At 40.7% G+C, this 26,096-nt stretch overlaps 3 protein-coding genes across 10 annotated transcripts in view; 1 reads left to right on the top strand and 2 right to left on the bottom strand.

Moving 5' to 3' along the window:
• The first annotated feature begins 898 nt into the window (after positions 1–898).
• Positions 899–5,053, top strand: ddit3 (DNA-damage-inducible transcript 3). Of its 2 annotated transcripts, none has more exons than XM_044035845.1 (4): positions 899–1,041; positions 2,338–2,396; positions 2,856–3,064; positions 3,277–5,053. In XM_044035845.1, the coding sequence occupies exons 3-4, from the start codon at positions 2,909–2,911 to the stop codon at positions 4,063–4,065; spliced, it is 945 nt and encodes a 314-aa protein (XP_043891780.1). In that variant the 5' UTR covers positions 899–1,041; positions 2,338–2,396; positions 2,856–2,908; the 3' UTR covers positions 4,066–5,053. The 2 variants fall into 2 exon arrangements, with proteins under 2 accessions (XP_043891780.1, XP_043891779.1); XM_044035844.1 differs by having other exon boundaries at positions 2,338–2,400.
• A 72-nt stretch (positions 5,054–5,125) lies between these two features.
• mars1 (methionyl-tRNA synthetase 1) lies at positions 5,126–19,815 on the bottom strand. 2 transcript variants are annotated; one of them, XM_044035841.1, is made up of 22 exons: positions 19,561–19,815; positions 17,277–17,367; positions 16,936–17,014; positions 16,622–16,753; positions 15,778–15,853; positions 15,460–15,647; positions 14,384–14,493; positions 14,138–14,254; positions 13,721–13,924; positions 12,451–12,652; positions 12,170–12,244; positions 11,894–12,064; positions 11,340–11,435; positions 10,593–10,710; positions 10,180–10,393; positions 8,419–8,550; positions 8,081–8,185; positions 7,617–7,812; positions 6,977–7,048; positions 6,669–6,695; positions 6,238–6,372; positions 5,126–5,730 (listed from the first exon to the last, which is right to left on the bottom strand). In XM_044035841.1, the coding sequence occupies exons 1-22, from the start codon at positions 19,679–19,681 to the stop codon at positions 5,578–5,580; spliced, it is 2,814 nt and encodes a 937-aa protein (XP_043891776.1). In that variant the 5' UTR covers positions 19,682–19,815; the 3' UTR covers positions 5,126–5,577. The 2 variants fall into 2 exon arrangements, with proteins under 2 accessions (XP_043891776.1, XP_043891778.1); XM_044035843.1 differs by lacking the exon at positions 6,669–6,695 and having other exon boundaries at positions 19,561–19,814.
• A 2,998-nt stretch (positions 19,816–22,813) lies between these two features.
• LOC122775744 (membrane-associated guanylate kinase, WW and PDZ domain-containing protein 2-like) overlaps positions 22,814–26,096 on the bottom strand; it is a 113,981-nt gene continuing 110,698 nt past the window's right edge. For 3 of the 6 annotated variants that reach the window (XM_044035867.1, XM_044035869.1, XM_044035868.1), the window contains exon 22: positions 22,814–26,062. In XM_044035867.1, the coding sequence (XP_043891802.1) occupies positions 25,386–26,062 (677 nt within the window). In that variant the 3' untranslated portion in view covers positions 22,814–25,385. The remainder of the gene's footprint in view (positions 26,063–26,096) is intronic. The other 3 variants (XM_044035870.1, XM_044035872.1, XM_044035871.1) reach the window with 2 other exon arrangements.

Below are 26,096 nucleotides of genomic sequence, written 5' to 3'. Positions count from 1 at the left end.
AGGAGGAGGAGGGGGGTAGACTGTGTTGTTGGAACCCACCCAGCATATCTTCCACAGACGCTCCACGGGGGCTGCGTGCCGTGTTTTCATATCTCGCGGAGCTGCAGCGGGGCGCGCGCGCTATGAAATGACTTACAACACGTGCGCTTTTAAGTGTGCGGCATTTTACAAACGCCTGGATAAATAAAACAGACATCTGTCCTGCACATGTCCCGCTCCGCTCCGGCGGAAATGTGCCACTTGGAGATGGTTGTTATTTTAACTATACTCCCGCCCCGCAGTGTTTGGGGGTAAATGAGGTGTGTGAAGTCAGGTGTTGCGCTAAATTTCAAATTACCACCCGTAATTAAAACAAATAAAACAAATAAAATTCAGGGTGTAATCAAATAAAAATTGCTGGCAACGTTTCATGAAACGACTCACGGGAAAAAAATCGACTCGTCTTATTTGTGTACCGGAAACAAACAATTCTTCGACATTAGATATCCAATCCATGCATATATGTATATTTTTAGATTTTTGTTCGAGCCAACACTGTTTAATAAAACATGTTCTGATTCTGCTGGTGTTATCCCCAGCTAGAAATCGGTTGCCAAGCATTGCATCATTCCTTTCATGTGACTCCCATACGCCCCAAATTCGTCCTGGCCGTCTTATGACTGCATCACAATTGCTGCTCGTACAAACTATACAGACTGGAGCGAGAGGAACAACCAGCGAGACGAAGCCAGACGGCCCGCCCCCCGCGCGATTCTACGCCACCTCATTGGATGTCGCCAAGGAGAAGATCTCGACTGCGCTCCTCTGATTGGACAATCACAGCGTCGGTCTGTGACGTCCCGTTAGGTTGTGATGAATCCGCCTCTCCGTGCATAGTTCGGTTGGCCGCTCTCTCAATATAAACACCGCCGGGAGTTTCCGAAAATCTTATTCAGACGTCAAGACTGAACAATGGTTAACATGAGCTATCGACAATTTTTACTAAACTATCCACATTCAAGCTCAAGACAGTCGAGAAGGCGAGCGAATAAACGAAAAAGGGTAAGTGGAGTTAAAAACGGCTTTGTCTCGGGGTCTGTCGGTGTTGGCTGCACGACGCGTACTCTTATACTTTTACTTGAAACAGTGCGCTGACCTGGAATTATGGAAAGGAGAAGAAGAAAGAAAAAAAGAGCCGGGCACGTTACTAGCAGATATCCCAGTGTCATTTTTAGACAAACAGCTGTCTCAGTCAATCACAATTTTTGTTTTGTTGTCTACTTCGTTTGCTAAGTTGTTCAGGTCACACGGACTTGGATGCGGGAACTTTTGATGATTTTGTTCAAAGTGCGGCACGTTTTTTTTAGAAATAATTTACGTTTTTATTCATCAGTTAGAACCTCCTGTTAGTTTCCCCCCGGTGTCATTTAATGTTAACGCGTGTCCACGGTTTTACGCTCCTCCGTGAGTGGCGCGTGACACTTATCCAACGGCTTTTTATTTTGACAGCTCGGCGTGTGCTTGCCATTTACACGTGAACTAAACATTTCCACCGAGTAAATAAAGTACTATTATGTCAGTTATTTATTTTTTTCCTCCACTGTTTTTCTTCTGTGTGTTGCTTCCTTTTGTTTCGCCCCACTCTTCATGGTGGACTTATGTTTCCATGACGTAATTGTCTTGGCTTAGTGTGGACATGCAGCCCCATTTTAAAAGAAAATAAGTAAATGATATAAATGTATTTAAAAACATGAGAATGACCTAATAATAAAAAAAAAATAATCACGCGTGCGTTTTACCTGTCAGAATTAACGCCAGTGGCGGCCTGGTTACTCACTGAGGATCTTCCTTTATTCTGAGTCACTTTATAGCATAGTTACCCACAGTGATTATACGGTTTAACTCTCTCCACAATAAAGGTGTAAAGCTAGAATATTTCCTAGGCTTTGAAACAGAGTCATTTTAGTTATTCTGATGGTTTGGTGGGACTGTCAGACCTGAGAAGATCAGACGACCAGGATTTTACTGGTTTTACGTTTTTCTTCCAAAACCACTTGTTTATTGATCCCTGCGTGTTTTATGGAATGGAGAAAGCAGGGGGCGCAGTGGAGAACGTTAGGGTCTTTTGTTTACAAGAATTGAGTGAGATGAATTCCCTATTAGATAATTTTAACATTTTCTCTTTGTTCATTTGTTTCATCATTATTAGTTAATTTTTTTCTGTATTTTCTGTAAGTAGGTATCATTTTAGGTGCCTTGTTTTTAATCATTTAGATTGTGAAGCCTTTCCAAAATTTCTACTGTTCATTTTTTTTTTTACATTTTTGACTAATCCATTAATTCCATTTTTCCTTTCAGAATTGCTGGGACAAGTTATCACCGACATATTGGCATACTTGATTAACAGAGACTTTCTCGTAGGTAAATTGGTTTTCTAATATTTATCATTTTGAATGTTGCACGTTTATGAACTTACGATTGTGATCATGTCAGCATTTTAATTGTCTCAGAACTCCCTTTTTCCTATTTAAAATAAATAAATAAATATATATATATATATATATATTAATATAAAATTTTATTTTTCCAATGTTAGTGCAGTACAGCCATTTACTCACCTAGTGTCACTGTTATTCCATTTCACACTTAGGTGGATTTAACTATGTTCTGTACTTTGGCCTAGTTTGTTTCATCATGAAGTAAATAATTATACGGATGATGGTTTCTTGCAACATTCTCAATAATGACTTGCACAAAGTCCTTCCAGGACGGTGAAGAATGCATGAGGCAGCGTTACTGTGCAGTGTCAGTCATCTATCGCCCCATCGTCTTCCTTAATTTTCTAAACCATACTGTGTGACTGCTGCCCCCCTCAGGTCCAGTGAGAACCGTGTGGCCGAGTATCTGTGCGTTGCGACTGACTGGCGAGATGACTGCCGAGTGGCTTCACCTGCCCCCGCCGTACCCCCCTGGTGTGGGGCCGTTGTGTGGTGCAGAGTTGGAGGCGTGGTATGAGGACCTGCAAGATATTCTGGGCTCCGACACGGGAGGGGCAAAACTTGCACGTGCCCCTACTTGCACCGAGGTCAGTAGCTGAAAGAGGGATAAGACTTTAACACCCACAATGAGTGTGAGTGTCCTCACCCATAGTGTTTTAATTTATACTACATTTTAAGGTTTAATTTTAATGTTTTTAGACACGTGTGGGTGTTCACAAGCTCAGTGAATCAATTTACTCGTACTTCAATTATTGATATGCTTCGACAGGTGCTGACTTCTCTATTTTCTGCTTTATAGAAGGAGCCGGAGTTTCTGGATGTTCTAGAGAGTTGTTCTCTGACATGGCTGACGGACGGAAGCCAGGCGTGGGGCGAAGGTGTCCAGAGAGCAACAGAGGAGATCCACATCACGCAGCCCCTGCATCACACCTCATCGTCATCCTCATCTTCTTCCTCCTCCTGCATGAGTCCAGCTGTTGCAGAAGAGCGGCGGGGAGAAGCTGAGAGTGGGAGAAGTGGAGATAGCTCAGCTGGAGGAGGCAGTGACCTGCTGCCTCCAGAGTTCTTTGAGTTGCTGAGTGAAGGAGGAGTGGGAATGGTGGACGCGAGCGGAGTGGTCATCAGTGGTGGCTATTATTACCACCACCACCACCATCAACAGGCTAATAATGCCCCTCCTGCCTCACCCTCACCCTCAGCCAGTGAGGAGGAACTGCCCTGTGTACCCGATTCTCCATCCTGCTCCTCCTCAGCCTCCCAGTCGCCATCTCAAAATTGTTCTTCTCCTTCCTCATCCGTCTCCTCTCCTTCCGTTTACCCATCCTCCCGCCTGGGGAAACGCAAGAGGACCACCAGCGAGAGAGACAACAGTGCCTTGTCCTCTTTCGCCTCCTCCACACAGCACACGCCCTCATCCTACTCGTCTGCCAAAAAGAGTCGCAAAGAAAGGGAGCAGGAGAATGAAAGGAAGGTGCAAGAGCTGACGGAGCAGAATGAGCGCTTGAAAGCGGAGATTGAAAGGTTGGGAGAGGAGGTACAGAGGACACGTAGAGCTCTGATAGAGAGACTAGTCAACACCAGGAAATGAGGACAGAATGGAAGACGAGAATTAAAGTTGACAGGGCCTACAGAATTGGAATACGCAGTGGTGGGGAAAAGTGTTACATGGTGGTGATGAAATGCCCCGTAGACAGGAAAGGAAGGAAACCAAAGATACTATTTTATAAGACGGTTTTTTGGGAAATAGTGAAAGATGTCAAGAAGACGGAAAGTGATTAAAGTCATGACAAAAGGCACAGAGAGAAATGGCTGCAACAGCATTGCGGCAAATGAAAAAAAAAAGCTACAGCATGTATAAAGGAAGAGGAAGAACAGACGGCTCCAAGTGCATATCATACGGTGGTGTTGATGAACGTTTGTCGTTTTTAAGAATGCCTAAATTTCATCACATAGGATGATAGAAATATTGGCAGTGAGCATTTGATGATTTGTATGTCGGACAGGAAGGATGTTAATTGAGAGATGGCATTTCATTGTACTCCCTTCCCACCATTTTGCAATAAATTGTAACTCCTACTTAAAGGGCTGCAATCTGGCGAGCAGAGAAAGAGATTATTTGCCCCAATTTGTGGAGAGTTTAGAAGCTCAGGAAAAGTTTGAAAGTGCCCATTGCAGTGTGAAGATGAGAGAATTATTTTTTTCGTGAGAGAATTCATACCCTTTCATACTTTTCTAAGCCGTGGCTTGTGTGTGTGTATGTGCAACTGTATTTAGATAAAAAGCAAGTAGGACCCAGCTGTACTTTCTAAGCTGACCTTTTTCTATCAATATGGGATTTTGTGGTAGACTTATTATTCTCTTCTACCCTGATATACTATTTTTATACGATACTGTAATATATACAGTTTTACTGTAATGGCTCACGTTGTAATATGCCGACATATCTACTGTTATTTTCTCATTGTAGTTACATACGCTGTTAATCATAGACTAATGTGCATGGTTTTATCATAAATGGCATCAGTACCATTTATTTTATTGTTATCTCCAATTTGCAATAAAAGTAACAGATGTGATTTTTTTGGTGTCATGTTTGTTTGTCTTGTGAATGACTGGTGTAAACGGGATATCATTGAAAACGGGGGAAATTAAATTTTAAGATCTGTTAAATTTAATTTATTACCTGATTCCAAAGGGTACTTGTAAATGGCAAAAAAAATGAAAATCCACATGATAGAAAAAAAATCTTAAAATGCGCGACACACCTTCCAATGGTAATATTATGCCGACTTTATCACAGGGAGAGTATAAAATCAGTTTCTTTTGGTGTAGGGATTTGGCAGAATCCCTCCATTCTGTAGCTGCATTCATTTGACTCAGTCTGTGTGTTTTCATTTCCCTGTCGGCCTATACAGCATTTCATTAGTCCTCTGTGCCAATACCACATTGTCTTAGATCCTGTCACGGCTTTGCCGTAAGCTAATACCCTCATCTCTCGGTGTACATCTTGTTCCAATTCTCCTCTCACATACCTCAAACCATTTTATTCCTCCCTTCCTCTGACAATCCTCCATCATTTTGTTATCCTTTTGTTGCAGTCTCACTTCTTCTTGCTCTTCTGAGGTGCAGCAGGCTCCAGGCTCTTCCCCTCAGCCACAGCCAGTTGTTTCTTAAGGTCCAACAATTTGGCCACTTCTGCTGTGATCACTGCCTTCTCTGCCTTCTGGCCTTTGAGTGTTCGCACTTTGTCGCCCTGCGACAGACAAAACGATAGGGTTAATCCGATGTGTTTTCTTGTCAAATCTCAAAAAAAGAAAACAGCAGTTAATCTTTTAGTAATTACACATCTGTCTGGGTCAGGAAATGTTTAGAGTTTAACGCTGTACTGTATGTCCAATTTAATCGCTGCATTTAACGTAAAAAGAATGTACAATTCAAATATATTTATACATTAACCATTTTTGATGCATTAGTTACACATTTTACACATTTTCTGACAAAACTGATATCAAACTGATTTACACTAATAAATGGAAGTACACCTTTATTTCTGTGGCTGGTCACTTGTTGTGTAAATTGTGGTATTAGATTTTTTGTGTGTGCATCACGGTTGATAGAATTGCTCAGTTATTTAACACAAAATATTTTAACTGTAGCATTATTTGATAACAGATCATTTGGATTCTGAATGAACAGAAACTGTTCAGGGTGTGTTTTTAGTTGCTGGATCGACAGTGTTGCCACCACCCAGCAATCTCACCTGCTCAGTCACAGCCTGAGTGAGAAGCTTGGCTTTCTCTGGGTCCGCGCCGTTTGCCGTCGCCACCTCCGCAGCGGGAGCAGCGGTGGTTGGTACAGCAGCAGGCGGGCTGCTGGCAGCGTTCTGAGCCGTCATCTGAGGGTGGAAGCAGACACATGATGTTTGAAACGGAGGCGATTTGACGGTTATTGTCTCTCAAAATGACTCGCCTAATTTCAGACAATAACACTCATCACTTCAAATGTCAGCCAGATTTTATGAGACACGACGTGTGAATGGACAATGAATCACATAGGACACGCATAGGACGGCTAGGAAATCCAAAAGTGTGAGGACACTAGATGAGCTGCTTAGTGTTAGTGATGGCGTGTGGTTCATTTGACACAGCAGCACCAGCGTGCACACACACACACACACAAATTACTCAATACCTTTTTTTTTGGCGGTTCATCTTCGGGCTAAAGGCAGACAATTGAGGGGAAGGTTTAGAGAGATTATTCTACATTTATAGGAGGGATAATTGATACATTATTAGTGCTTTCTCTGTGTCATGCTTCACTAGACAAAGACTGGAATTAAGTACAATTTCTAATTCCTCATGAGAGTATCACAGAGGCCAGTGAACGGCTTGGCATTTTCAATTCTTTCTTTGTTTCATTGTTCATAAAAAATCTACCTATAATACAACTTGACTTGGCGTGAATGAACTCCTCTGTAAGGCATCATAAACATCAAATACCTGCTGTCCACCAAATCTCTTCTTCAAAGCCTCAATCTGGTCCACCTCCAGTTTCTGGAACAATGGACTGACCTGTGATCAAAACAAGATAAATGCAGAAAATACTTAAAAATTGCAACTGTTAATCTAACCCAGTGTAGGCCAGTGTAGCTGAGTGCTCTGTGCTCATCTTTAAACAAGTATCTATGAAAACTTTGCAGGTTCGATCTTGATTACCACTCTACAATGATGGCTAACACTGACGATCAAGGATGGCATTTATCAGAGAGCTTATACGCATGTATAAACTTGATGTGTGACATTAGAACAGTTTTTCCTACTCCTTGTTTGGAGACATGACATTGGTGATGGACTGCATCATTGGCGGGCTGCTGCAGACACAGTCCACCACAATTAGGCCTGAAGGGACAAGTGGCCTGAGAGAAAGTTGGTGTTCGAAGGCTGGAGCTTAGAAAAACAGTTTAGGCTATTTATCCTTAAACATGTCTATGTGAGTAAACATGACCACAATATCCCCCAGTGTACTGAAATATTGACAGACTGTTGCATCCTCATTGTGTCACCCAGCATCGACATACCGGACAGCACTTTTACACGTTTCCACATGTAAGACCTGTGTGTGTTTACTGGACATACTCACAGTGCCGATGCGGTGGCCCGCACTCAGGGAACAAACAAAGGTGCCAGTGCCTTGAAACATGGTACTGATACAAGACTGCGGGGCGTTGAGTTGATCCCTGATGGTTTGGCTGACTGTTGGCATGTAAGGTGACAGCATCACCGATAGCAAGCAGGCGATATTCACCGAGACACCAGTAACTGTGCCTGCACGCTGCCTGAGGAGGACAAACAGAGACAGATCATTATTCTAGTTTGCTCCAAATACCAATATACATGTCTTCTAAAACTGAAGGCAATGAATTTAGTCTTTGCGATGACATTACATTGTTCAGAGATGCATGACTGTGAACAAATTATTCATTTTCCAAATGGTATGAGGTCAGTTTCTGCTTTAATCCTGAATGATTACTTACACTTTGACACTGAAATACATCTACTTGTCATAGAATTGCAAAGACAAATATCAACCAAATGCCATCTCACCTGTCTGTTTCTCCTCCCTTGATCTTCTTCCATGGTTCATTGACTTGAATGTACTGGTTGCCATGACGTGAGATGTTCAGGATGTGCTTGAGACCATCGCGGATTCTGGTGAAACATTTGATGTTGGCATTACAATGACAGCAGAACTATGGTGGTCTCCATTTATATCGAAATCTGTGTTTATCTACTGTTTTAACTTTAGTGTAAATATGCATTTTGATATTTCTAAATCACAGAATAATTAATTCTTAAAGTTATTTCAATGCAATTGGTAAATGTCCCTCGAAATCTCAATATTGTTTCCTCCATCAATGCTTTTGACAAATAACTGCTCTTACCTGACTTTGTCCATGAGCTGGATGTACTGCTGCAGCTCCCAGCTCACCATAGCCAGCAGCTTCTTATCTTCCTGCAGTAGCTCCATCGCAGGCACACAGCCCTCAAAGAACCTGGTAACAAACATACCAGCTCTGCAGGAGAGAGAGAGGGAGATATGATTGAGACAGATCATAAAGTAGGGGGGTGTCAGGGAGGAAAATGTGTAAACAGAAGAAAGGCAGCAAGGGAAACATGGAGCCAGATAATGAGGGAAGGTCATGTTGCTTGACTAATTGTTTATAAATGATAAATATTGTTATTAAATGTAATAGACTTGTTCCACTTGTGTAAATGAACGCAACAGTGCGGTGTGTTGAGTTTCCTCGCAGCTTCACAGGATGTTTGTTTAGTCATGTCTAATACAACAAAGCCTGTACAATTTACAATAAATTGTACTTTTAATGCATAAGCATGAACTTATGGCACTTTTTCCACTAGGTAATACTACCTCGCCTTGGCACGGACCGACATGGTTTGGTTGGTTTTCCATTACAATATAGCATGAAACTGCCGTGACTTTGTCTTGTACATGACACACACAAACTAGTGACTTGTAAAGGAGTTATTTTCGATGCACTGAATCATTAGAATCAGTTCATTAAAAAAATGTGTTCAGTATAGTACTTCCTCCATGACCGGAGCACATACTCCTTCCAACACAGTCACTGAAGTGAAATACAGCAGCAGGGGTTGTGATGCGGCTCGTTGCTTGCGATCGCTGGCTTTCAGCAGTGCTGTCCCTTAAAACACGAGACTCTGTTAAATGATGATAATTTTAAACATTTCATTGCTAAATGTTGGAGATTAACCCACATTTCCAGGATTGTTGAGTCTTATTAAATGATCTACTATTTAGCATTGTTCGCTTTGACTCTTGTCGGACTTCTTGCTCGTGACTCTTCCTGTGACGGCACTCTGACGACGTCACGCATAGCATCGGCTCAGCTCAAGTACCAGATACTATCACTAATGGAAAAGCAAAATAACCTTGCCAAATCCAGTCGAGTCGCGCAAGTGGAAAAGCGCCGTTAGAGTGATATTCTTGTTTTGGTCTCAGTAATTTGTCTTCCTGGGAAAATAAAGCACTATACTGCCACTGTGAAAATTGAACGCTTGCTTCTTTAAGGTTTTGGTTTTTTTTAAAAATTGGATTTATGAAGCTGATCATCTGTGAAATTGTCAACAAAAAGTTGAGAATGAACAGCAACAAGCTGCAATAAAATATAGCAGGGTTTTTTTTTTATGACTTTGAGAACGCAGGAAATAAAATGGATGCACTGCTGTGAATGATGCAGTGATAGTGACTGAATCAGACAAGCACAGAATTCCATTTCTGAAGCTCTTTTTTTTTTTACCTCCGACACCTTAGGCTGGATGCAATCTACAAGATATTTTTGAACCAATTAGGCATCAACGTTGCTGCCCCAGACCAATTTTGAAGATCAAGGTACTTTGAAAAAACCTGCTGAGAAAATTCTTTGATGTGGGATTTAACCCCGATCTTACAAAAATCATTTCAGGCAATGAAATTGGGGCTAAATTGCGCCATCCCCAAACAAATGTAGAAAATTGGAGTGAGCCATTTAAACTTCATAATTGGACTGGATGAGTTAGCTGCAAATTAGTTAGCTGAGCAACTTCAGGTGAACCGCCCCATTCTTAATTTCACTGGAGACTGAACTGAAATTAATAAAAAAAATGTAAAAAAGACAATTACCAACCTGTTGATGAAGTTGCCCAAGTTGTTGAGCAGCTCGGAGTTGTTCTTCAAAGCCATGTCTGCCCAGGAGAAGGCCGAGTCCTGCCCTTCCGGACGCACATACAGCAGGTAAAATCGCCACACATCAGACGGGATTCCGGTGTCTTTCGCCATGTCTCCAAACACACCAACACCCCGGCTCTTGGAGAACTTGGTGTCCTCGTAATTCAGATATTCTGAGAGCACGGTAGAGCACAAGTTAGTGTCAAAGCTAAATTTCAAAGAGATCGTCATCATCATGTGATGATTAATTTACTGTCAAACAGAAACAAAGAGTTTTTACAGCCTTTTAAAGAGCTGTGATTCTCAATGTAATGCTCTTATAATATGAAAAATACACAAGAAATCAACCAGTCAGTTAGAATAAGTGATCACCAGTGGCAACGAGGTGGTTGACCAGAGTGTAGTTGTCTTGAGCTCCCAGCAGGGAGCAGGGGAATACAACGCTGTGGAAGGGCACATTGTCTTTGGCCATGAAGTTATACAGCTCCACCTAGTGGCAGAGACACAGCAATGTACGGTGAAGATGACATCATATTAGATCATCATGAGATCATCCAGTTCAAAAAGGACTTATCAGCTCTCCCCAACCCCCATCTCTCTCTCACACACACAAACACACAAGCTCAATCCTAGTGATTTAAATGGAGAGACATGAGGAGTCAGTGAGAGTGAAGCAGATGTTGGGTCTTTTTAATCATGCTGCATTTAAAGTGCGTCTAGCCAAGTGATAAAAGCAAACTAGCATGTTTGGAGTGACATTTTTTAAATTAAGAAAATCACATGCACAAACAAAATATCCAGTAATTCCACTTGTCTATGTAGAGATGATAAAAGCATCATTAACTGAGGTAAACTGCTCATGCTGACACTCATCTTTATTTCTTTCAACCCATCCCACCGTCTAAAAACTGAGTATATTTATTATCCATTATCAAACAGGTTATTTCTTCTATTTCCCATTAGAGTTTTGTGTGGCTGGGGAATTCACTGTTTCCAGATTAATTAAGTAATCAGCCTCATTCTGTGTTGTAAAGAGGACAGAATCTGTGCCATGCTTGACAATCAGTGTGGTGAATAATGTGACATGTGTTTGGTTAGGTTTGGGCTGGGAGGTTGTACCTGATGAGGATTCTTCCACCACTTTTGCCACTGGTCGGTATAATTGGCAGTAATGGACAGATAACCAATTGGGGCATCAAACCAAACGTAGAATACCTGTAAAGGCAGAAAGAGAGTCATGTGTGAGATTTTGTGTTACAGAAAATCATTCTTAATCACATTAAGTTAATTAGTGTACAATGATTAGTAGTAGTATTAGTGAAAATAAAGATATCCCGGACAGAGGACATTCCCCGTAGAACAGTAGAACAAGTGAGGCAATGGGGACCACTGCGGTGTCATCAGTCAATGTAACAATTAATGAAGGGCATTGTCATTTTCAAAGTTTAATTAGGAACTTGACCTTAGATTTAACGTGACTACATCCATTATCTTTGCAACAAGTTACACAGCTGAGTTGTAAAGATGTATATTTCATTAATATGGGTTGAAAATATCTTCCAAAGAATGCAGAAATACCATATAAAAAAAAACAAAAAAACAAGCACATGCAATCCAACAGCAACATCTGTAATGTAGGAAATTATATTTTACTCTATATGACAGCATCAGACCTTCTCTTTAAAGTCAGGATGAGGTACTGGAGTTCCCCAATGCAGGTCCCTGGTGATGCAGCGAGGTTTGAGTCCGTCTCTCAGCCAGGAACGAGTGATCTGTTTGGCATTTGCCGTCCAGTCTCCTGTGCTGGTCGACTTGTCCAGCCACTGCTCCAACTGAGTCTCTAGCTGCATTAGAGGAAGAGAGAATGAAATGTCTTGCGTCTTACTCTAAATCACAGCTCTAGAGAAGCGTAAATGGTTATTTTAAAAATGAAAAACAGAACTCCATACCTTTGGCAGGTCCAGGAAAAGATGTTTGGATGAGCGAATGTTTGGAGTCTGCCTGCAGACTTTACACTGAGGTTCCTGAAAAATTACAAATGAGGAATCTTTATCAAAACAATTTTCTTTACTGAAAAACGTGTCTGGCGTGCAAAGGCTTTTAAAATGCAGCTACAATGCCACAACTGTAAATGAGCTAATTAAATGGTTATATGGCTCAAGTGGTAAGCCATAACATCTTGTTGTCCTATATAATAACTTTGGCTATACAAGCTGCTCTCTACACTCACCCTGAGTTCCACAGCATTAATAAGTCGCCCACATTTGTCACACTGATCACCACGAGCTTCTGCGTAGTTGCAGAAGGGACAGATGCCTTCGACAAAGCGGTCAGCCAGGAAACGCTGACAGCTCTCACAGCGTAGTTGCTCCACGGTGTCTTCCACAAGGAATCCATGCTTGTTGAGTCGCCAAAATATGTCCTGGGCAATCCTGAACAAAACATTAAAAAGGAAAAGAGAGATGAGCTGGCTCTTAAAAAGGGTTGTTGATGAATATGGGGGACAAGTAATTAAACCTGACCACACAGAAGGAGGAGGGTAGAGTTTGGGTTATTGATTAAGTTTAAAAATGATGATTCTTTGGTTGAATCCAGTATAAAGTATCTATTGGCCATTTTCAGTTTTCTAAGAATATAGTGCTTGTGAAAAATGTACACGCTCAAAGGTTTAATACTATTTTTTAATTAAGTGCCTCAATTTTGTTTTGAAATATCCTTACGTAAAGTTAGCCCAGCATGCTACAGTGTCATTTTTTAACGTATCTATAGAGACAGTTTATCCCTACGATCACCCTTTTTTTGATTTATGAAATGGTTTAAAATATATATATTTTTCATTGCCTACTTGCTACTGTTCAAATATGATATACAAGTACTTTACTTATTCATTAGGGACGGTGAGCGTCAACCCCAGAATAACTGGAATAACTGCTTTGAGGTTGTCTGCTTTAAAACATGTCTTAAAACAACGTCTGTGCAGACTAATAGTATATGGTATAAAGTTTGAATTGTTGAGTGAGGTCATTGTCAAAAGAAAAATAGTCAGCTATCAGCAGCACCAGTAGGGAAGGATACAGACAGACAAATGTAATTTAATAGGATTTCTTTTCTTTACTTGATAAACTGAAAAGTAAGCAACAACCTACATTCCACAATCATCCTTGATAATCTCCGAGATTAAATAAAGCAGAATTTATGGTTGCAAGGGCTAGACGGCCAGTATCTAGTGTGAGATTATAGTAATCCTGTGTTGTATAATTTTACAGCACAGTCAGTGTATAGTAATTGTATGAAAACCTGTTTGTTTTTCCATACCAATGCCCAACAGTGTCAGAACCATAACCCAGGATCATGAAATTAGCTCTTGATAATTATAGCAGATGTCTGTAATTTTATCTTAATCTTTTGCTTTGTTGAAAAATCATGTTTTTAATTTTTTCACATATCGGTAAAGTAGATTTTTCCCCACTGTCGGCCCCCTCTTCCCTGCCTCTACTCACTCTGTCTGCTTCTCAGTGGTGGTTCTGCCGAAAAAGTCAAAGTCAATCTGGAACCACTTGTAAATGCTGGCATGAACAGCATGATACTTGTCACAGATCTGCTGTGGCGTCAGGCCCTCCTCTCTGGCCTTGTTTTCTGTAGCTGTGCCGTACTCATCTGTGCCACACACATACAGCAGGTTCCAGCCTCGCAGGCGGCCATACCTAAAAACAGATAAGGGACAGATGGAGTGGGTGAGACAAGAGGTAGACGACAAGGCGAAGACATATGCAAAACATAAAAACAAGGAATTGGAGAAATTTAAAATTAAAAAGCACAAGGTCCGTAAAACATTGATGTGGAAATGAGATAAAAGACAACATGTTGGTGAGTACTTTTCTAGTACCTGTGTAGAGAGAAAAGAATGTAACCCCTACCTGGAGAAGACGTCAGCACTCAGGACGCATCCAATAATGTTACCGAGGTGGGGAACATTGTTGACATAAGGTAAGGCACTGGTAACCAGGATGTTTTTCTTGTCCTCCTGAGGCAAACTGAGAAGACAAAAACAGAACTGAATTTGAATCAGGTCCAGAAAATGGTTCTAAACAACAACAACAACAACAACATGCAGTACCCACATTAGTATCTGCTCGATGTCTCGTTTGGAAAATAGCACTTACATGGGGTGTTGTCGCTCTTTAACCAGTGGGCTGGAGTTCAAACCTTTGCACCAGGTGAGGGCAGCAGCCTCCATCTCCTCCTCAGAAACCATACGTTCTCCCTCATCACACTGAACATGAAGATATAAAGAAAACATTAAGTGTAGATTACTGTAAGTTTTTTGGTCTATGAAGCACATTTTTTTACCAAAGTGTTTGTACATTAATTATGATGTTTTACAGTTTTAAATTAGTGCAAGATTATAAACCTTGTGAAAAAAGAAATGGTGAAAAATTACAAAATGATGACCACTTTCCTTTAAAACATGAAAACCTTTCATATCTTGGGACAGACCCAAATGCTAACTGAAAATAATCTGTCTGTTGTTAATAGTTCAGAATCAACCGTCTCTGGGGGTTTACCAAGTCTAACGATAATTTAAAAACGATTCATTTTCAAAATCATGCAGACAATTGAGAAGCCTTTATTTTTTTTGACATTCATGTCTTGTCTTACATACTGCCATCAAAATTAATATTTATACTGAACCATCCCATCAAAAAGACAAATGCTAAGTCTTCTTGTTGCCTCATATACCACCACTTCTCCCTTAAGGCACTTGACAATCTGAGATCACACATTCTGTGACTCCCCGAGTTCTACCTCCTGCTGCAAAATGTGATTAACAACTGTTGAATCCTTAGAAATATTTTTTTTTATCTTCAACGCGGTGTTTTATGGTTTATGCTAACACAAATGTTAATTTAGCTTTTACAGAGCCAGGTTGAGTCTCACCTCTACAAGGGAATTCTATTTCATTAAGTGTGGTGAGCTTATGTTGCAACTCATAAATTACTTGAACTGTCTTCCTAAGAAGATAAAAAAAAACACATGAGCAACAATGCTTGTCTTGTTAAGTGTTTTCTTTGTGCAAGTATAATTTCAAGAAAAAAGAAAAATAGAGAAACACACACAATGAATTTTCTTGAAAACTTCAAAGGAGGTTCCTGAGGCAAATGTAGTTACCACCCCGAATGCCTTTTGTGTAGTATGAAGGCTGTAAGTCGAATGGTTATCCTGATGATCTGGCACATACCTCAGCAGGGGTGCCGTTGTTAGTTGGTTGTGAGTCTCGGCACACGCTGCTCTGGGGGAGAGGCTGCCTCTGCATGTAGCTCTTCATGCCCTGCAGGCCTTTTCCCTGCAGCACTTTCTGAGCAGCAGACTGGAAACTGTGCCGAGCAGCCACATGGTCAAACCAGGCCTTCAAAGACTTATATTCACCTGCATGAAGTAAGGATTGGAGTAGGAATGAGTTGTACAAAATTCAACACTTAAACATTCAAACAAGTTCATTGACAGACAATGTGTGCTTGACCAACAACAAATTACATTGACATTTATTGTCACTTACCCAGTGCAAGTGAAGAGTCCGACAAAAAAGGGTATAGCGCAGCCGACAAAACAACATCAGCAACTGAAATGGCTTCCTAAACAAAACACAATTGAAGAATTGTTCATTAATTCATTTTTCTTTTCTTCAATTACACTACAATTTTCAATTACACCTCCCACAGTCCAAAAACATACAGAGGTTAATTGGAAGCTCTGTGACATTAATTATACCACACTATTCCTGAATTGTCCTAACTAGACTGAGATTGGGGCATTAGCCAGCAGATTAGTCAGCTATCTGAAAATTATAAGACAACATAATAGTCTGTAATAGTGTGGACATCCAGAGACAGTTGAACATGCTTTATTTTCATGTGGCCAATTTAAAACCATCTGTTGTTTAGTGAACTGGCTGACCTGAGGCTTTCATGTTTTTCCTTTCAATCAATTTCCATTATTGAGAAGAACCCCTACATTGGCATTAAAAGCAGTTTAAAGCATTTCATCATGCAACTGGTCTATATGTGAAAATATAAAGTGACAGCATTGCACCTGTCAGTGTACAGCCTGGTGGAAATTATTAGAAGAAAGTACCCTCGAGCCATGTTGATGCTGAACAAATGAAATGCATGACATAAACAGATGACTTGTTGCTGCCAGAGCTGCAAATATGCACACTCCTTGGCACATGTGTAACATCATGAACTTTTGACTGAAAAATCATGAAAATCATACAGACTAAAAATACAATTTGACAGCCTATGGTTGTCTTAATCTTAAATCGTTGGATGATGTATTTCAGCAGACTGGCCAATGCAAAATAAAAACATACAACAGCTGAACAAGAGACTTCAATACTGTACCCCTGTTAAATATGGCAAGCTTTGCTTGCTCAAGCCTTGGTCCAAGTAGTTAAGGGACGCCTGGAGGATGTTAAACACGTCTGAACTTTTTCCTTGCACCACTGCCATGTGAAGAGCCTGAAGCAGTGCAGGCTGTGTGAAGAGGCCAAAACAAAGGTTAATTAGAATTGATCAATTAAATTCAGTCAAGCAGTAAATCAAATGAGGTTAAGATTTCTCTTTAGGCGCTACAAAGAAAATACAGGTATACAACACACTCAAGTATTGTAAATGGATTGTGTACAAAATAGAATTGCTTTTTATTTGGAGTTTACCTGAAGTTCTGTGGCCTCCCATTCAAGCCACTGATTGCAAAGCTGATTGGATTCTTGTCCTTTTACTTCAAACAAGTATCTGAAGTGTTGTTGGGAAGAAAGAACAAGTGGTTTTAGTGATTGCAGCAAGAAAACCACTAGGAAAATGAATCTCTGAGGAGTTTGTATGGATCAACACTGACTACCCTTAAGTGACATGTTAGAATTTTATGAAAAGTTATTTGGAGTCAGTAGGTAAAGCCTCCACATTTATAGCGAATTGGTATTCATAAATAAAAATTCAGTCAATAAAATGTGCTATGAAATGAATGGAATGGTAAAAGGTAAAATGATATACTGACTGGCAGATTGCATTTGAGCTGAAAATGTGCAGACCACTGGGCAGGAGGAGGGCTGGCAAAGCTGGACGGCTAAGAAAGGGCACCACTCTCTCTGTAAAGAAAAAAAAATACAGATTGTGAGTTTGTTTAAATGATTCTACATATAACAGAATAGAGCAGACGAGACTGATATGGATTTATGAATATTTCCAGAAAAGTACCATAAATCCTTTTCTAACCTGTTGTCTTAAAAGGGAAGAAATATCTACAGCTGTTAGCAGTACATACGGTTTTATTTATTTTAAAACATTCTGGGAGAAGGATGCATTTTAATTCATCATTGTATAGTCAAAGACAATTAATAACACCGCACTGCCAGTGCTTAAATGCTTAGAGGATAATCCTGTGATCAAATTCTCAGCCACAATACTCATCAGCAAAGTTACTTTAATGGTCTGTGAAGAACACATAGGTCAATCTGAATGTCAAGGATCAGAACTCGTGGCAGATCACAATTTGAAAAGATTCCAATTACATTTTTTTTAGATGTCTTTACTTTGATGGTTCAATTCACTTGTTTTATGGTGCGTCAGGGATTGAATGCATTTTAAAACACCACCTTTACAGCAGAAATAACACTTTTGTTCATTTGTTTAATGATATCCATCGTAATAAATGTGAAAAATGTCAAACATTGTATGAAACAAGTGGCAAAAAACAAACAAAGTACTATGTCAGGGATACTTGTGACTTATATGATCGACCTTGCATACTTTGGCAACCACTGTTGTTGTACATGCTACTATTTATTTATTTCCGAGAAGAAATTACTCCAATATACAAGGCAGGGAAGAAGATGTAGTTATGTCCCTTATGATCAATACATACTCTATTCTGTAGTCAATTAAAATCAATTCATGTTAAATGATAGTAATAAGTAGTAACTTAACCTAGTGTGGAGTAATTGTGTTAAACCAGCCTTTTCTTTGCAAAGCTATGAAGCCAAACAGTGGGTCAGACATTAGCAACATAAAAATGAACACAGGGACGATTGATTTGTTTTAAATTTAGCTTCTTATTTTTCAGTTACAAATTCCACACCAACCTAGTTTTAGGCCATGTTAGCCATCTTTCTTTCAATAAATAAGTTAACCTACAATTTCATGTATTCATCACTTATCTTTTGTTGTGGGGGGAGCTGGAGCCAATTCTAGTTGATAATGGGCAGGAGGGAAGTTTCCAATTATTCCAGCCCCAATCTGCATGTCTACAGGACTATAGGAGGAAGCTGAACTATTTGGGGAAAACATGCACGCCTCACACAGATATTTACATTTTCAGGGTCACCAGTTATCCATTAATTCAATGTTTGTCCTTGTGTGCAGCCTGTTCTGTCTGGCACTGACTTTAACTTTACACACCATTCACAGGGGGTGTGTAAAGTTAGCAGAACCATCCATTAAAATTGTGATTTTTACAAAAGGCATCAGGGTATGACAAATAGCAAATAACTTTTCACCCTGTCATCTAAAATATTTTATAGATTACTATCTAATGAAGCAATTTAGAGACTAATAACTCCAAGAAAATGCATATTATTTTTTTAGGGTGGAAAAACTTTTCAGAATCTGAACATTTGGAGCAGGGCTGCCCACTTATTACACAATTACTATTTAAAGATGGTTTGTTATCAGCACAGCTTCTGATTTCAGCCTTTTAAATGTGATTTTTATTTTCTTGTTTCATTGCTCCTGTATGACAGACATAATGTTTTTGTTTTCTGAACAAGACATTTAAGGACAATATTATTTTGAGGCTTGGGAATAACAGATACATATTTTAGCATTGATATATGAGAATAATTGTTGTTGACGGGTTTCCAGTCAGATGAAGGTGTATGGTACAACTGTGTCGCATACACTGTCACTTCTTCACGTGGCTAAATATTTTTGGTATTTGAAGAGGGTTTTAAAAACACAAATCAAATATTTAAATCATTTTCTGATATTTTGCGAACGAAACAACTAACCACTTTATCGAGAAAATTTGACATAGAATTGCTAGTGAAAATTCTCGTTCGTTACATTCCTAAATGAGAGACTTTTCTAGTTGCCTCTCAAATGTAAGTGTATTGTACACACTGTTCATTGACACATGCCTCCAGCTAACGCGCTATACCACAGTGCTAACCCTCACCTAATTCAGCTACAACTCAAACAACCTTAGCTAATGACAGTTGTTGTTATCTGTCATTTCTGTGTGACTGACATAGAAAATGTGGTGCTAACTAACCATGCTTTCTTACCTTCATGGTTGACACACTGAACGCCACACTGAACTCCAGTCTCTTCTAGCGCAGCTAACACCTTCAGACACTGCGGGTTACCTTCACTCACGAAGAGCCTTATTTGGCCGTTTGAAGCCATTTCGCTGTGTTGGGACAGAATGTGAGACTAAAGGAGTGGTGGCAGCAATTTCACTACGAGAAAAGTCCAGCAGCTGTTCGTAGTAACTTCCCGGCGAATGCCGACTCCTCACTAGCTGATGCAAGCAATGGCGGCTCTGGTACATGGCGGAGTTGTAGTTTTGGTGCAGTAGTCGTGTTGTTGACACAAACTACAGCTGTCTGTTTAAAGAACTACATCTACCACAAAGCATCTCCCGGAGCGTGGATTCGCCGCACAGTGGTTGCACTTGTTTTTAATTACAACGTAGCCCCACCGAGCGGGATACTTGTGGTCATGTTTCTTTATTACATTCCGGGCGATGCGTTGTAATGAATCGTGCGCACCACAGCACCGCCTGCTCTGATTGGTCCAATGTAACACAACATCTTAGCCAATCTAACGTGTGCATTGCAGGCATTTTTATCCGCTTAAGCCACATAGTATAGTATGTCGTCAGAAATTAGTCAAAAAAGTCATAGTAAAGCATGTCGTCCAAAATCAGTCAAAAAAGTCATAGAATAGAATGTCCTCCAAAATCAGTCAAAAGAATCATAGTATAGTCAGTCATCATCTACCGCTTTATCCTCAACCAGAGGGTCGCGGGGGGTGCCGTGCCAATCTCAGCTACATCCGGAGATAGGCGGGGTACACCCTGGACAGTTCGCCAGTCCATCGCAGGGCCACACAGATAGAGACAAACAACCATTCGCTCTCACACTCACTCCTACGGTCAATTTAGAGTGTCCAATTTACCTATCCCCACATTGCATGTTTTTGGACTGTGGGAGGAAGCCGGAGTACCCGGAGAGAACCCACGCACACACGGGGAGAACATGCAAACTCCATGCAGAAAGGCCCTTGTTCCAACCGGGGCTCGAACCCGGGTCTTCTCGCTGCAAGGCGAGAGTGCTAACCACTACACCACCGTGTGTCCCTCATAGTATAGTATGTTGTCTAAAATCAGTCAAAAAAGTCATAGTATAGTATGTCCTCAAAAATCAGTCAAAAAAGTCATAGTATAGTATGTCGTCCAAAATCAGTCAGAAAAGTCATAGTATAGTATGTTGTTCAAAATCACCCAAAAACGTTATAGTATGTCGTCCAAAATCAGTCAAAAAAGTCATAGTATAGTATGTCGTCCAAAATCAGTCAAAAAAGTCATAGTATAGTATGTCGTCCTCAAAATTAGTCAAAAATTGTCAAAAAGTCATAAAATATATGTCGTCCAAAATCAGTCAAAAAAGTCATAGTATAGTATGTTGTTCAAAATCACCCAAAAAAGTCATAGTCTAGTATGTCGTCTAAAATTAGTCAAAAAAGTCATAGTATAGTATGTCCTCCAAAATCACCCAAAAGAGTCATATTATAGTATGTCGTCCAAAACCTGTTAAAGAAATAATAGTATCGTATGTTGTGCAAAATCAGTCAAAAAAGTCAGATGTGTGTAACAACCCGGAGAAAACATGACACGCTGTATGTTATGAATGAATATGTGACAACATGTCATTGTGTGTGGGAAGCTGCAGATGAATTGTCCTTCTGGGACGAATAAAGTTTTCTGAGTCTGAAAACCCATGCACACGAGGGCACTAACCACAACACCGTGTGGCTGATATACATAAATCTTCCACTTTCTGCCCAATAACAACAATGTGAACTAAATGAAACACACTGAACCTAAAACAAACAGCAAATGCTCATCGCTTTCTTTTAAACCCACAGTTTAGCCCTGTTTTGTTCCATTTGCAGTTTGAATCTGTAATATATTCAAGTTAAGAGTCATAGTTCATGAATTCCTGAGATTTGGTTGCCCCACTGACATTTTCAGACCACACTTCAAATATGAGTGACTTTCAGAATTACAGCTTACAGTTTAAAATGAGACAATTCAATGAACTAGTCTATTAGTGCCTGTCGTTCAACAAAGGAAACAGGCAATATTCACTATTCACTCACCTTTAATGGCAGCCATTTTGTCCTGCTTTAGCAAGAAAAGCACAGATGTTCATGATGATCAAATCAAAGAAATACTTCATCAATTTGCATTTAGCTTTGTATTACTAGAATAGAGGTAGTTTTTTTGAAAAATTGTGCTTCAAAACCTCAGTCGAGAAATATTTTCTTTTTTTTGTGACATGCCCACTTGGTCCGAGCCTTGAAACTGCGACGCTAATTTTGCACTTTTTGAGTAGCATCCAGCTGCAGCCCGCAAGAACAACACCCTGGCATGATGAAAGTACTCTGGTGTGACGGAAGGTTTTTATAATCTTTGTTTACACACCGAAACAGAGAATTCCGCCAGAAAACTCAAAGAAGATGAAGAAGAAACAAAGAGCAAACTAGAAACTAGCTACGCCTATATGAGGGAAGAAAGAAGGAACCTTTGCTGTTTGAAGAAAAACATCAACCAATTCATATACAATTGTAAATACAAGCCATAGCGTACAGCACTCATGACGCCCGGCCTTCGACCTTTCAAAGTGTTTAATTACAATAAATAATATTTCATTACAATTGTAAGCTATACAGAACTTTCAACATCTTAAAAAATGCTTACTGACATGTCATCATTTTACAATATTGGTTTTTCATTTTTTACTGTGGTAAGTTTATTTGTCTAAATAAAGTAAAAAAAAAAAAAATCTTCCGTAACACCAGAGTACTTCCGTCACGTGTTCTCCGTGGCTGCAGCTGGATACTATTGCACTCTTTAGAGCCACTCATAGGCCACTCGACGGGACCTCATTCCCAAAATGTAAACAGTGTCCGCCATCTTCGCTAACAGTTATGCTAACAGGACCAAGTGTCACTGGTGGGCACATAACAAAGAAAAGAATGAAGATATTTCTCGACTCAGGGGAAACTGAGGTTGCAAAGCACAATTTTCCAAAAATACTAACCCTACTCTAGTAATACAAAGCTAAATGCAAATCGGTGAAGTATTCCTTTAACAACCGTGTTGTGCAGTTCATGTTTGTCAGGACAATGAGCCAACATGCACGCAGTCATTCATTTAATTGATTTCACCTGTGATTTCCTTCCCTAAATGGCTGCAGTGGTAATCAAACTTTTTAACTCGAGTCAAAAACAATCTATGAGAACAAAAAAAAATATTTTACACCATGTCAAGAGTTTATTTGACAGTATTTCAGAATATCTTTCAGTAAACAAGTTTTTTTCTATTTTTTAGCAAAATGTAATATATCAGTACTGTCGCATTTCATAAAAATAGTTGTTCACGTCTTTGAAACTACAGTATCAATGATACAGTAAACCATATTTGTAGGAATACAGCTGTACAGGGTGAATAGTACACAATTAACACTACACAGTTATACTTGATCTGATTGGGGATTTACTGTATGAACGTGCCACCCTTCACAGGTTTTGATAAAGCATTATTATCTTCTTCTTTTTTTTTTATTTCTGTATACAAAAACACTCAGAGCAGGCAGGAGGATGGTCTGGGTGGAGACAAAGAGCTGGATGACATTTTCTTTCACCCTCTTCAGACTGGTGACATGTTAATAACATCAAATTTAACTTTTCATGTCAGTTCAGAAACATCCAGACCACATGTTTTTACCCAGAAGCCACTCAGAATCCATCAAGTTCAGTCCAGATGATCCTTTTTTGTATCCCAGTCTGCAGACACAACAAAAGCAGTTTGACAATAGGTCTACACCAGTTTACAAATACTGCTTGGCTCTGCCATCATGCTGCATTCAACCAGTCACATTTTGAACAATGCACTGTGATTATTTGTTATTTTTGTAACTCAAAATCTCTAGTGATTCCTTTTTCTTTTCTTTTTTTTTTAAAGGAAAGCAAACAGCTTGACAGAAAACAAATGATTTCAAAATGGAGGAATATAGGAGGACAGTGACGTACTGTAATAGCAGCATGCCTCGACAGTCGAAACTTTGTGACCCAACAATGCATTACTGTTTCACAGATTTCCAAAAAATTTGGGTTCAGATTCCGAGTTTTGCCACCGTCTGCAGTTGTGTGGAATAGACAAATAAAGCAGAAATAACACACACACGACAGAAACCATGGTCCACTTAGATAACAAACCCTGTCTGCAACAACGTTCTCAGCTCGACTCGATACCAGATCACGCTCTAAGAAGAGGATGTAATGCTACAGGCTACATTGGATCACCTCTTTAACACTACAAGGACAAGGGCAGTCAGAGACGTTGATAGGCTATAAAGCTGAGAGTGCATCAAGATTACTGTACATACTGCTCCATGTTAAGTCTGAAGAAAACAGGCTCCACAACTCAACAGGCTGCTGATATGTGTGCATGGTCATTAACTATCTGTTTTGCATTCAGTTCCCAAAACAAATCACGACAGAGACAGCTCTGCATTAGTTTGAGCAAGGCACTCCGGCCCACCTCATAACCCTCGGCCCCCCCCTCTTCCCCCACCACACCGATACCCATCTCCCACAGTGATGTGGTACGATTAGCACAGTAAAAGGCATAGAAATGGGAAATATAGACTGGACACAATTTTTCTGTCGAGCTTCAAATGAATACAGCACAGCGTATAATTCTGCACAATGACTGCGTGGATGACTCGTGTTCTCGCTGTGTACACAACTCAAAAAGGTACTATGAGTTCTTACCGAAGCAACAGTTGTTAGTCACCCAAAAGTTCAAAAACAAATCTTCTTTGTCTCATGTAACTGGTCATCTCCACAGAGGACGTCCTCCCTAAATTCTACTCCGAGAAGACATGTGAGTCAACCCTGTGTAATGACATGGTGGTTTACATCCATGCATACGACGACTGTCTCGCTCAGCAGTCTGGGTTTGGTGACTGTCACAGTCTTTGATATGTAGTCATAGAGGAGGCCGTGGAAATAGTGTTTCTAAAATACTCTCCTGTGTGTGTGTGTGTGTGTGTGTGTGTGTGTGTGTGTTCTTTTTAATCCTTTCTTTACAATGTTTTAACTACAACAAGGCCTCAAAAAACAAAAACAAACAAAAAACAGACAGGTATGTTTTTGAGATTACCAAATGTACATATTTTTCGCATCTTTACATTTACAGTATATGATATATTGGTAGGCGTGTGAGATCGTAGCATATGCCGGGCTAGCCAGGCTGTCACTCGGGTCAGTCCTCCTCATCCTCCAGGATTTTCAGCGTTTCTTTCCTCCAGCCGACAGATTTGTAGTCTCGCTCATTCGACTGCACAGAGCACAAGTAAATCTCTTGGCTCTCTTACCGTACGTCTCTCTGCCATGAGGAGCCTTTTTCCATCTGAGTTTATGTTGCGCTAACCAATGACAGCCATTCGAGTGGATAAGAGTGTGCATCAAAAGCGCAACCCCACTCAAAATCAGACACTGCTGCTCCATCTGTGATCGGAGCAATGACTCTTGCAGCCGAGGGTCCAAAATGCCTTTGCACTGAGTCGTGTCCGTCAGGTTTTACATTGTATCTTACAATAACTGTGAAAGTTTCTCTGTTTTTAAGGTAGTGGGTGTAATAATCATACTGTAAGAACAAAACATGATTTCAGAAGTACATGGAAAACAATAACAGGACAGAAAGAGACAGAGGGAGGGAGGGAGGGAGAGAGTGAGAGAGGAGGGGAGATCTTCATCCACTGGTGAACTGAATGAGGAGCCAGACAGTGTGATCCAGTTCAAAACACCGAGATCCGTTCTACCTGCTTACTGTGGAGGTCCAGGACCTCAGGGTACCAGGCAGTTTTTCAGAGCCGGGGACATTCCAGGGCCCAGGGGAGGCAGCTGCGCTCCTCACGGGAGGATCCTCCACAGTTTTGGAGGGGCAGCAGAGCCCACTGTGGCCACTGGCCCTCTCATCTTCTCTGGGGAACACACCTCTGGACACCGGCCTCTCCTGGAGGCTGACATGTCCATCCCCGCTGGCCAAAGAGGCTCCATTGGAATTCACACTCACATATGTGTCCCACGGCCACACGGTGCTCATCACCTGCGTGTGCAGGCCCTTTCTTTCACAGCAGGGGGAGCAAGCCTCCTTTTGCCTCTCACGTCTTTCAGCTGACCTTCCCAGGAAAGCTTTAGGAGGCAAAGCCCGAGGCTGTCTGTCGCCCGGTCCACAGTCCACCTCTATCTGCCCCCTGACGATGCACTTCTGCTGGGTGGACCTGCCACCTGTAGCCCCTCTAATGGAGCCATGGTCTGTCAGCTGTGGAGCTTTGTCTGCCATGCACACTGTGGCCTCTAGAGGGAGATGATGAGGGGAGTCTGGGGCTGAGGCTGGATGGGATGAGAGCAATGGATTCGGGTGGGGCTCGAGGGTCACTTCCTGCAGGGCAGCGTGGGCTGTAGAAAGGGAATCCCAGGGGCCGATACAGTCTGTCAGGGGAGAAGAAAACGCACTCAGTGGGCT

The sequence above is a fragment of the Solea senegalensis genome, linkage group LG10 (genome assembly GCF_019176455.1).
Source record: "Solea senegalensis isolate Sse05_10M linkage group LG10, IFAPA_SoseM_1, whole genome shotgun sequence".
NCBI lineage: Eukaryota > Metazoa > Chordata > Actinopteri > Pleuronectiformes > Soleidae > Solea > Solea senegalensis.
This window is presented reverse-complemented; position numbering and strand designations above follow the sequence as displayed.

What these genes read in the sequence shown, in the direction of transcription:
- ddit3 (XM_044035845.1), top strand. Translation starts at nt 2,909, where the DNA reads ATGACTGCCGAGTGGCTTCACCTGCCCCCGCCGTACCCCCCTGGTGTG. An exon ending in GTGCCCCTACTTGCACCGAG is followed by an intron (nt 3,065 to 3,276) that starts GTCAGTAGCTGA and finishes TCTGCTTTATAG; the next exon opens with AAGGAGCCGGAGTTTCTGGA.
- mars1 (XM_044035841.1), bottom strand. Translation starts at nt 19,681, where the DNA reads ATGGCTTCAAACGGCCAAATAAGGCTCTTCGTGAGTGAAGGTAACCCG. An exon ending in AGCTCAAATGCAATCTGCCA is followed by an intron (nt 17,015 to 17,276) that starts GTCAGTATATCA and finishes ACAACACTTCAG; the next exon opens with ATACTTGTTTGAAGTAAAAG. An exon ending in TTTTCCTGGACCTGCCAAAG is followed by an intron (nt 12,065 to 12,169) that starts GTATGGAGTTCT and finishes CCTCTAATGCAG; the next exon opens with CTAGAGACTCAGTTGGAGCA.